This window comes from Heliangelus exortis, chromosome 1 (genome assembly GCF_036169615.1).
Source record: "Heliangelus exortis chromosome 1, bHelExo1.hap1, whole genome shotgun sequence".
NCBI lineage: Eukaryota > Metazoa > Chordata > Aves > Apodiformes > Trochilidae > Heliangelus > Heliangelus exortis.
The window spans coordinates 191139347-191151486 of NC_092422.1; the positions used below are offsets into that span (position 1 = coordinate 191139347).

At 39.3% G+C, this 12140-nt stretch overlaps 1 protein-coding gene across 1 annotated transcript in view; it reads right to left on the bottom strand.

Moving 5' to 3' along the window:
- Positions 1 to 262: 262 nt before the first annotated feature.
- The window catches only part of CDC123 (cell division cycle 123), a 36508-nt gene continuing 24630 nt past the window's right edge, over positions 263 to 12140 (bottom strand). The window contains exons 10-13 of the mRNA XM_071734128.1: positions 9550 to 9578; positions 4310 to 4438; positions 2273 to 2410; positions 263 to 1485 (exon numbers count right to left, since the gene is read on the bottom strand). Of these exons, the coding sequence (XP_071590229.1) occupies positions 1459 to 1485; positions 2273 to 2410; positions 4310 to 4438; positions 9550 to 9578 (323 nt within the window). The 3' untranslated portion in view covers positions 263 to 1458. The remainder of the gene's footprint in view (positions 1486 to 2272; positions 2411 to 4309; positions 4439 to 9549; positions 9579 to 12140) is intronic.

A 12140-nucleotide genomic window follows, 5' to 3' on the forward strand; every position in this document is an offset into this window, starting at 1 on the left:
CTATTGAGAATGAGATTTCCATCAGTTCAAGGGAGGACAGATCTTGTACTCTCAGACTCCAAGAACTTTAATCTGTGATGTTTCATCAATGTATTTGGTAAAACTGGATTCTTAATCTGCATAATCTTTATCTAGAATAAGTATTCATTCAAACCTGAAGCGAAATAAAGACAGTAAGTAATAATTTATCATCTAAGCTCAGATTTAACATCTAAGAACAGATTGTAACCAAATACCCTATCAATTTGAAAGGAAAAGCAAGGCAAAGAAACATGAACAGCTTTATATACACACACAAAGTATCACATAACTGGTTTGAAATATAAACCAGTTTCCAGGGGCTATAGGCACCTCCAAATGTCATTTCATTTCAACACAAACTCCTGCTTGCCATGCAAACACCTGTATCCAAGCCAGTTGGTTCTTTGTCTGCAACTCTCCTCCCCCCACCTCCCAAATAACAGCAATCAGTAAAAAGAGCTTCAGTTTCCCCAAATTAGCCAAACTTCCTTTTATACAAAAAACATGAAGTACCACCAAATACAGAATTGTAAGAGCTGAAAGAGAACTCATTATCTTAAACTCAGAGATGTGATACAAAAGAAACAAGACTGAGCTCACATATAAAATTACAGGTTGGTTGATGTTATAATTAAAGCCATAGAGGAGTCTAGCCTAGTATGTAGTCATGTTAAAAAATAAGTTTCAATGAAGTTTTCCTAGAAAAACTAAATTAAACTTGGTGGAGTTTAACAAATGTCATAGATTCAGCTACTCTCCAAATGTTACTTTCCTTGAAATGCATTTTAAATTGCAAATTCCCCCAATCCAAAATTTTCAAACCTTAAGTAGTGTGCTACAGCTGGTCTCTGAAATTAAGTATAAACCCTCATAACAAATAATAATCCACAAAATAATCCCTTCTCCACTATTTTTTCTCTCTTTTTTTACATAAAGGATGAGAAGTGCTTCCAAAACAAAGTCAATTTACAGTTTTAAAAGATTACTGCAGAAAAAAAACATACATTCCTTTCTTTCCTTGTGACTGGACACTGGATGTTGTCACTGGACTTGTGACATCAAACAATGCTTGATGTTTTATCTGCACAAGCATTAAATGAGGAGTCTGATGGCATACTTTAATAGCATCAATCTTCACATTATGAGATGGGAAAGTAGTAATCCGGTCACACTTATATTTTTGCTTGCTCACACCATGGTATAATTGCATTTAACCTGGAATCCAGCAAAAAACTCACCCTGACCTTTCATGTTTCCCTGAAAAAGCCTTTCTACATGTTTATATAAACCAACAGACATACAGGATGAACAGCTCTTCAGTTCTTCCACTGACTATAAAAAGCAGGTTTTCTTTAAATCGATAGCTTAATAGTTACATTAAATGTAGCTTTTGTCACAATTCTTGCTTGTAATTCAGTGTAAAGCTTCTTGATACCCTCAGTCATCATCTTGCTGATTTCTTTTCTGCAAACAAGACAGGACAGTTTATAATGTTAGGACACAGTTATCTGCAGTAAGAGCACTACTATATCATGACAAGTGTTTTCAGATACAATGGATATTAGGCAGAGACTACATTTCTCAGACATTTTTTTTTAACAGTAAGAGATAATGTTTCCAGCAAATGGAACAGAGCAGCACCAGCCCTCTCCCCCCTCCTACAGGATTGTATTTCCAGATAAATTTGGCCCATATGGTGACCAACAAAATATACAAGAACCAGAAAACATGATGGGAGAGGCAGAAGTCAGTGGCCAAGATGATGGCAACCTGCCCTCCCATCCCCAGCTTACAAAACTATCATGCTTTCATGTCACTGTTCAAAGGAACAAAGAAACTGTACTGAGAAAGGAACAAGCATTAATAGGTTTTTTCTTAGCATCTAACTTTTAAAAGAAGTCCTTAAAAGCATTAGCTTTAGGCATTCAAAAAACACATTTCCATTTATACTACATTTGTATTTACATTTAAATAAGAAAACAGTTGGGTCCTTCAGTTAAGATTTATCAAACTACATTTACTGCTTCCCACAAAGATAAAATTAATTAACTGGAGATCAGTATGAAAGCTCGCTCTGCATCACTTAGAAAATAAAAATCACCCTAATGATACATTGTATGATAGCTTAATAAAGAACTTTTTTCTGTAATTATGTAACCTAAGTTAACTACAAAAGCCCAATACCAGGCACTTTGACGTTACCATTTCACAAAGAAGGAAGGTCAAAATTTTTTTTTTCACTACTTCTTACCAGTTTAAGAAAGTCAATTAACTTGTGAACATCCTCTCCTGTAGAAAGATCCACAAAATCTTTTGGCAGTCTGTAACTGAGGTATGGGCTGGGCTGGACAGTAACTCTGCTGTTCGTACAACGGAAAACTGGATAGTCCTTTGGAAAAGGATTTGGATAAGAAAACAATGGAGTACATGAATAAAGCTACAACAAGAAAAATGTTTCTTGAACTCCTCCATGAGACTGTTGATTCACTTTGCCTCCAACTTTATTTGGCATTCCTTCAACTAAACCTGCGCTTTCTAAAAATTGTGGTTTTCTCATTAAAAGATCTGCCCACTGAACAGCACAAGTTGAAATGCTAAAAGCAGTCAAATAAAGGCATTCATTCCCTCACTTCAAAGTTTCTACCATGTATCAATTATTAATTCATTTAATATACATACACTTATGACAGTGCTTTAATAATGGAGCTATAGGGAACTTTGGGCAATATTATCTACATACATATGAGTATAAAGAAAATCTTTATGATAGAATCCTGAAAGTTGTCTTCCTGGGTTCCTTGCTTAAACCCATGACTGCAAATGCAACCTTACTGAAATTATGATCTAGAGCTTTCCAACCAATTAACTTAGGAGGAGATATTCTATTAGGTATCCAAAAATCTCTCAACACTCAACTGTAGCAACAGGTTTTGGGTAACTTGGCTTAATTTTCAGTTCAACACACTGACATGCAACAGAATTGCCCACTGTGTGGCAAAAAGCAGCTTAGTTTTAAGGACAAGTTCAGTAACTTCACACCAGATTCTGCCATTAGATGTAAGCTGAAGCATGAGGACAAGTCCTTCTACTTTTCATCCATGCTTACACCAGAGCAAACTGTGTAAAGTGTCTGGCACTGAGAAAAATAAATCCTCAAAATAGGGTTGGACTTGATCTGAGGTCCCTTCCAACCCAGCCAATTCTATGATTCTATGAAACAAAGTTTAGGTGTCCCATGGCTGAAGAAGTGGGATTGTGTTTCAAGAAAGGAGACACAGCTTTTAGCAGGAAGGTTCATTGAGTGGGTTTTCACACAGCAATAGCCACATGGTGAGACCAAGAGGAAATGGCATGAATGATAGCTTGCAGAGTGGTGCATTTCCCTTTCCATGTGTTATGGAAATGGTGACAGAACTAAAGCAAAGCTCAAATATTACAATCAGTTCAAAGCACATCATATCAGTTACTTCTAATGCAGTTTAACAGCTAGAAAATAAAGAAAAGCTCACACTATCTGACTAGCCGTCTCTCCTCAAAACAACTGCTAAGTGTTTCCCAAGATGAAATAAAGTGCTACTTTATATCTTCTATCCAGCTGCCCAAGGACTCCTGAACTCATGAGGACTCAGTCTCAAACATGCAGTGAGAATAAAGCTGGAGTACAAATAAATGAAGACTATTCCTCTCTTTCTGTATTAATGAGAAGTTATTTGTTTTTATGGAAGCAATGCAGCTTGGAAGAGGGATAGAAAAGCCCTGCTACTTAAACCCAGGGAGTTCAACCAGAGGACAAGGCTTCCCTAGGGGTATTTGATATAAGGAAAAGACAGAAGTTAAGCTTCTGTTTGCTTCCCCACAAATATAAATCTGGAGCTCTGGGAGGCTGTATGACAAATACAAGGAACAAAGCAGAACTAAGTGATTAAATAGAAAAGTAACATTTTAGGAGAAAACAAAAAGAGCACATCAAAACTGCATAAACACAAGTTTAAGGGCATATTCTTCACCATGTCAAAGCTGCAGTATGGGCTTGTACCATTTGAAGTAAAAATTCCCCTACAGGCATATAAAATGAGCATCCAATAATTGTTGAGATTAACTATTGCCCAGTAAGGTAGATTCTACTTATAAAGGTTTATGTTTCATGAATTAAGGACATCCGTTTACTTGAATGGGATGTGCACCACAATTAGAAAGAAAGAGAGAGCAAGAGAGAGGGAGAAATTAACAGAACACAATGCCTGTTGGGTTTGTTAGCCAGCCTTCCTCACCTCAGGGCTGTACCTACCTGTTCTGTTGCTTCCCCTTCCCCCTGGTCTCCTTTCAAATTTTTCCCAGACGTCAGTTCTTCCCACGTAAACAGCAGGGAGTCTGTTACTTCACCAAATGGATTAAAATCTATTAACCATATCTTACCCTGCAATGGAACAAGAGAAAAACAGAATATTTTTAAAAAGGAAAAATATCACTGTTTATACTCTTACTACTGGAATATGCTTGATTTTTAGATAAAAATGTCAAAATCAGTCACCTGCTTTTAAACACTTGAAATATTCTAGCATCCTTTAAGCAGTTTTAAAACACAGCATGCTTTGACTTACTGATTTATTTTATTGACTTTTTTTAAACAGAAGATCAGACAGAGCTTAAATAATCTCCACTCAGTTCTATGGAAGATGCTTTTAGATGAGACCACAGAAGTTCTGTCTGATCTCCATGGTCCTCCAAGATCTCCAGACAGCACAAACAAAGAATGGGGGGAAAAAAAAAATTAAATTACCCCAACCAAACAAAAAACCCCCTCCCAAACAGGGATTTTTGCTTTCTATCAAAAGTCACTTCAGCACTGCTGTACATCCAGCAATCTACAAAAATTGCTGTTCTTGGGCTCTGAAGGGACTCTAATGATACAGAGCAGGGTGTGTAAAATGCCAGTGGATATCATGAAAGGTGCTGCACAGATAGAGATAAATTAAGAATAATTTAGGCATTTTTGAGATAGCCATGTCTAATAGTCCAGGGTAGTTTTCCTGCCTCATCTTTGCTATTACCTTGACTTTTTGTCATCTGGGTAGTATGCACAACACTGTGCCTGCTTTGGAAGTGAAAAAATTAAAGGAAAGAAACTAACCTAAGTCACTAAAAGGTAACAGAGATGTCTGCAGAGGAGCAAGAAACAGTTTGTGTTCCTTGAGTTATCTCAAGATACAACCCCCAGCATAGGGCCATCTTTTCTTACCCAAAATAGTGTCATCTATTCTAAAACAAAACGTTATAATACATTAAGTGCTAATAAAACTGGTAGTAAGAACTTGCAATACAAGTATTAAATCTGGAAAAAATCAGATCTATCAAATGGGAAATAAAAATATGGCTGTACCATAAGCAAGACTGAAAGGTTTTAATGTGTTTATTAAAGACTACTGGATTTGGAAACCAAGCTGCATAGCTATTAAAAAGCTTATTTTGCTTTCTCTTTCTTTCCCTTATTCCTGAAGGATCTTCTAAAGAAAAAGATCCTTCGTATCTTGACACAAGCAGCAAATATCTTCAATGATTTACACTATGGCCATCTGGTTTCTAACTCATAAGATGCTTTTGAAGCCTTCAGTCACAGAAAAACATGGAGACTTCCTCTCCCATTCACACTGCCTAAGCCACCCCCACAGGCACCAACGCAAAGAGACCCACACAACAGAGAAGAGAAACGCCCTGGCTGCTCTGTTATAATCCACAGTGAGTTATTTGTGCAGGTGGGGAGAGTCCCAGCACAGATCAAACCAGGGATATTACTTGTGTGCTGGAGCTGAGCCAGAATCTCAACCACTGGGTGCACACAAACCTTCACAGGTCCCTCCCAGCAGAGCCATGGGTAAGAGGCAGCACTGAAACCAGAGGGCTACAACAAAAGCTGCAAATTGCAACCAGACACAAGTGGTTTCTCACTTGTTGTGAAGGGGTGAAGAAGCACAAATCTAAGCACAAATCTGCACAGCTAAGTTGCAACACCTCTCCACCAATGCTGACACCAAGGGTGCAGGGAGCAAACAAGGGCAAGCTCTGCTGTCGTTTTCCATCTCTGTTCCTCTTCAAAAGGCAGGCACAGATTCTCATTATAAGTGATGTTTTACTTTTGCTAATGGGGACATCTTGTTAGCTCCAAGGCAGGAGGAGGAGGAATCTGTAATTTTAGATTCATTCTATCACACTAGAAAAACAAGCTAATGAACCAATTTAATCATAGACAGAAGCTGGCAAATCCGTTCAGCAGTTCAGAGAATCTTTCCCTGCATCAGAAATGTTGATACTTAATAAATGATGTCCCTGTGAAACACTTTTATGGAGACTCCTGATCACCCCAAATACATGAAATGCAGCTTTTTCATAGGAATGCAAAACGATTTCCTCCAGAGAAGAAATGTACCCTGGAAAAACTGAAAATGGGATTTGAGACTACTAAAAGTGACACTTGGTTTTTTGTGAGCACCCAGCATTATTTTCTCCCTCCCTGCAGGAAGCATTACACCATCTACACCAGCTGTGGCCCCCAAGATGGTCTTAAATCTGCACTGAGCTTTGGCAGGTGCAAATTGATGAGAAATAGCAAAACAAACTGAATATCCCTTTTAGGGGCTCATTAAGGGGTATGTATACAACTCTGGATTAGTACCCAAACTGCCCTTTAAGGTTAAATGCCCTTTCAAGTCTTACATGCAATGTCATGAAGTAAATGTAGTTTCAGATGACTTGCAGTGTGTATCTAAAGAGCAGTGGTAAAGCTGTTTATCTGATGTAAAGCTGTTTGTCTTCTGATATTAGTAATCTTTGTCATATGAGAGCACAGAAATGCACAAGGCAGGAAAGCAAAGTTACACATATCTGGAGAGGAAAAAAACCCTGTAATATGCAAGATTTTTTTTTTTCTCTCATCCTAAAAGAAGAACCATAGATTTACCATATCATGTCAGCTTCATGCTTTGTTTCACTACAGCACTAAGCAGCATGCTGCTGAAAGGAAGTGCCTATGACAAAGACAGCTGTCAGGAAGTTAAATGGCACATAAAATGCAAACTGAACTGTTACATCTCCCTGACTCCAGCTGCACCTTCATGCACAGTGACACAGCTCACCAGGCAGAGACAGGAGCACTAGTCTGCATGTTTATAAAAGCAGCTGTGAGCCAGCAGTGGTCTGAAGCCACTCAACTGCACTTCTTTATCTTACCAAAGTGACTTGTCTTGAGCATGGTAACAAGTTGTTAACACCTGGGAGATACAGAAAGAACAACAGCAGAGCTGATTCTCAGGCTTGCCAGCTGTTGCAGGACAATTGTGAAAAGGAAAAAAGAAAAAAAGATGATCCAGATGAAAACAGGCTACCAGTCCTGCAGTATAAACTCTCCAGGACTAGGATTCCAGATCATTCAATTTGGAACACTCTGTTTATCCCTTAAAAATTATTTGTCTACAAGTCAAGGCACGAGCTCAGATGAGTTTGATGAAGAGTGTAACTGGAAAAGCAGACACATAAAAGCTTGTTCTCAGCCAGGTCATCACTGTGCCACCCTCCAAGTCAACAAGCAGGACCTGTGGCAGCCTCCTCCATACAGTCTCTCAAGCAACTAAAGCCAGCACAGGGAGGGGGTGGCTTTCATTCACTAATCAAAGAACAAGCTTCTCCAAGCTGAGTTTTTGCAGATGAAAGACTTGAAAATAAGCAGCCACTGGACATTTCTCTCATTCTGCAGGTGAGGTTGCTGTGCAACAAGCCTGATGAGCAGCACAGGCTCTGGAAATTAATCACAGTCTGCAACACTCAATATTCTTTTGCTGCCTATAACTCATTTAGAAAAGCAGAGATGAATAATACAGATGAAAACTACAAAAGTATGGGTGAAAAGAGGAGGATCTGACACACAAAAGGCTATCTGGCAGTTTGCAAGACCTGAGGGCAGAAGGCACTGAAAGATAGCTACAAACAGATATATTTTATCTTGACAGATAAGAAACACTGCTCATTTGAGATGACACAGGCTGAAGCCTTTTACTTAAATAATCTGTCTTCATGGCTCAGCTGTGAGGTGGAGTACCCATAGGCAGAACCTGAATCAATGCTGAAGTGTTTTGCCTGACTGCATCCCCAACACAATCTGAGCCTGAGCAGGTAATTTTCATTCCCACTCAGCAAGGCTGGTTTTAGCCCATAGCCTGGTTTTAGGTGCCTTCATTAAAAGTCAGGCTGAGTAACAATACAATAGCTATTTTCCAGATGATACACATTTAGTTTCTGTTTTGTAAACTACCATATGATTTACTCTCAACTCTAATAATCTCAAACTCAAATACTCTTAATTCCAAACCCACACCTGTAAAGAAGTCAACATATATAGCAAATGTATATGGCTTTTTTTTTTTTTTTCTGGTTTAGGGTTTAGAAATAAACTAAGACAAAGACTTAATTCTTATGCACTAGTGTGGTTCTCAAAACCAGGCTGTGATTCCATAATCAGGTTTTGAGATTTAAGGCTACATAATGCACTTTTGGCTGTGGTTGCTTTTAAAATAACATGTCTGCCTTTTGAATATAAATCATCTGATTTATTTATCTCCACTGATACTAGGAGAGGTCAAGGTGACTAACATACTGGCACCTGAAGTTCAGATGAGACATTTTTCCACACTCCATCACTATCTGGATGCTCAGGGTACTGACCTTCTGAGTACTCAGAACAGATGGAACAGTTTGAAAAGAAAAAAGTTGGCCTCCATCAGCCTCAACCTGGCCACACCACGTTTGTATGTTCTTCTGACAACTAACCCTTGGAAGCCTATACTACAATTTATAAAGTACAAGTTATCACTTTCTAGTCTCACAAGGACAGTCTGAAAAGCTATTACTGATTTAGTTTTGATGAGTTCAAATGCTACAGGGGCCATCTTCACAGGATTTAAAAAAAAAAAAAAAAAAGCCCAAGGAATGACTTTTCAAAGAAGTGCTAAGAATCTTCCAAATTTTTTAGAGTGAGCATAGCACCCTGCAACTTTTCCTTTTTTTAATATCCTTCACTTTCTGTTTGAATCTTCAGATATATTTCTGTCTAATAAAGAGTAAGCACTATGTGGAGCAGCAGGTAGTGTTTGATAAAACACTTAGGAGTGTTGCATGATATTGATCAAGGGCCTGTTTTAGAAGAAAACTAAATTCCCTTCAGGAGACTCTTGGAACTGGCAGAACTGCAGCTCAAGCCTAAGTTATGTGTTTTTATGTGCTTTTATTCTGGAAGATAATTACATCACAGGTACAGACATGCTTACACCTCTAATCCTATTCTTCTTCCACTGCAGACAGTGTCTAACATAGAAAAAGATCCAGGGAACAGAATCATCAAGTAGGCTTTTCTTTAATTGGTTGGGTTTTTTTCCAGGAACACTTCTAGCAAGATGAAACTATTCTTTACTTCATCTCTGTAGCATTTCAGGAAAAGTTTCCACAGAATGAACTATTATATACCACCTATTGTTCACTTACCCTGCTGTCTCTGTACACATCAAAAACAACTGAAAAGGAGAAAAGAAAAAAAAAGTTAATTTTAAAAGTTAATTTCACAGAACATGTCTGAATCTGAATAGATACTTATGTACAAAACACAATCTGCAACGTCAGTACATCTGCAGAACTGGAAGCCAGAATTAGGTTCATTTCCAAGAGGGAGTTGAAACATTTCAAGAACAACTGTTAATGAACTGAGAGATGGGCTGCAGAGTTGTTCCATTTAATGCTGGTTTCTTCTGTTGCTTTTTTCCACCCCCCTCAAAGAAAGGCATTTGATATAAGCTTCTCTCTGGGCTAAGAGTTTCTTAGACATTACTGCTGTTTGGTTCACAGCAGAAGGGTGAAATTTAAATGAAGGATCAAGACTCCACTGAGCTAAACTTTGCACAAACATTGAATATGAGACAGTTCCTGCCTAACAGAGATCAAGAACTTCAGTAGATAACAAGACAAACAGGTCACAGGAACAAAGGGGTCAGTGAGCATACTGAGGAAAAGGTGGCAGTGAACTCACAGAATTGCAGAAATTTAGGGGTAGGAAGGGACCTCAATAGATTACTGAGTCCAACCCCCTGGCAGAGCAGGGTCACCTACAGGAGGTCACATAGGAACATGTCCAGGTGGGTTTTGAATGTCTCCAGAGGAAGAGACTCCACAACCTCCCTGGGGAGCCTGTTCCAGTGCTCTGTCACCCTCACAGTAAAAATATTTCTCCTTGTGTTTACATGGAACATCCTATGCTCAAGCTTATACCCATTGCCTGACTGGCAGAGAAGAGCCTGGCACCATCCTCCTGGCTCTCTCCCTTTATAGATTTATAAACATTAATGAGGTCACCCCTCATTCTCCTCTTTTCCAAGCTGAAAAGCCCCAGCTCCCTCAGCCTTTCCCTATAACACAGATGTTCCACTCCCTTCATCATCTTGGAAGCTCTGTGCTGAACTCTTTCAAGTGGTTCCCTGTCCTTTTGGAACTGAGGGCCCCAGAAATGGACACAATATTCCAGATGTGGCCTCACCAAGGCAGAGGGCGAGGAGAACCTCTCTCAACCTACTAACCATCCCCCCCTCTAATGCACCCCAGGATGCCATTGGCCTTCTTGGCCACAAGGGCCCATTGCTGGCTCATGGTCATCCTTCCATCCACCAGCACCCTCAGGTCCCTGTCACCTATGCTGCTCTCCAACAGCTCAGTCCCCAACCTGTACTGGTACCTGGGGTTGTTCCTACCCAGGAACAATGAAATGGGTGTTTAATGTAACCCAGAGCAGATACAGCTGATACCTACTGATATCAACACCTCTTTCAAACAGACCCTTTGCTACTCAGTACCTGCAGCAAAGCTGCCTTGTTAGCTCCATTGTTGCCCCTTCCCCAGACTTAATTAAGAATGAATCTTTGCACCTGCATCTTTCTATTAGGTTCTGTTCTGTATGCTTAAACAAACCTTTGATTTGTCTTTCTATTCAGCCAGGGAAATCGACAGATAAGCATTCAGGCATGGCTACATGCAGAAATTGGATCAGTTTAGCAGAAAGAAAATGAGAAAAAAAAAAAAAAGCAAAAAAAAAAGCCCACACAGATTTAGAAAAACCTAAGACAAATGCTGTATTGTCACTTCCTTCACTAATAAGGAAGGCTAATAAGGAAGGGAATATTTCAGCCAAGAGATTTCCCAACACAAGTAGGATAAACTAAACTCAGGATATGACTGAAGAACACTTGAGCCTCTGCAGCTCAAGGAAACTGCCCATCAGCAACAGGGATGTTGACTGATCATGTTCATCCATGTAGAGCTCCTCAGCAGCTTAATCTGACATTTCATGTTAAGCTGGCTGGGCAAAGGGCAAACCCCAACTCAACAGCACCAAAGCCAGTCATCTAAGTGGGTCTTGACCATATAGCCTAAAAATCCACACAGCTTTTTGCACAAGCTCGGTTATGTCAATTTAAAATGTCACTCTGGAATTAAATGCTGTATTTTCTCAAGAAGACAAACTAAGTAAGTCAACAATGCAAAGAGGAGCACAGCAACCCTCAGTTTCTCCTCCAGCTGTTCCAAATGAACTTGTCACCTGCACCATGTACCCTCCTGAGTCGTATTTCATTAATAGAAAACTTGCATCTGAGCTTTATAATAAAATGACACCTGTCAGCTTGAAGCAAGCCTATAGCCCTCATCAAAGCTGCCAACATTTAGAAGGATTTATATCCCCATCGGGACCCACTGAACATTGGTGACTAATTCAGGACACACACAAACACTGCACAGAGAAGAAAATCTGAACTGTTCCCTCTTCTTGGAGATGACTCCAGAGCAGGAGTACCATGTGCCAGTGAGACTGTAATACAACTACCAGCAATTGCTCAAAATGGAGCAGAAGCCATGGCTCAGTTCTAAAGCAAATATCAATACCTCCAGAATATTGTTCTTACTGGGTTCTTATGAAAGGTATTTAGAAAGTCCTAATATCAGAAGTATTTAAAAAGCATTCACCCATCTGTTATCCTACAGCTCTGACTCTGCAATGCTTCAGCTGCTCTGACTCAACTCTTCCATCTGGAGAT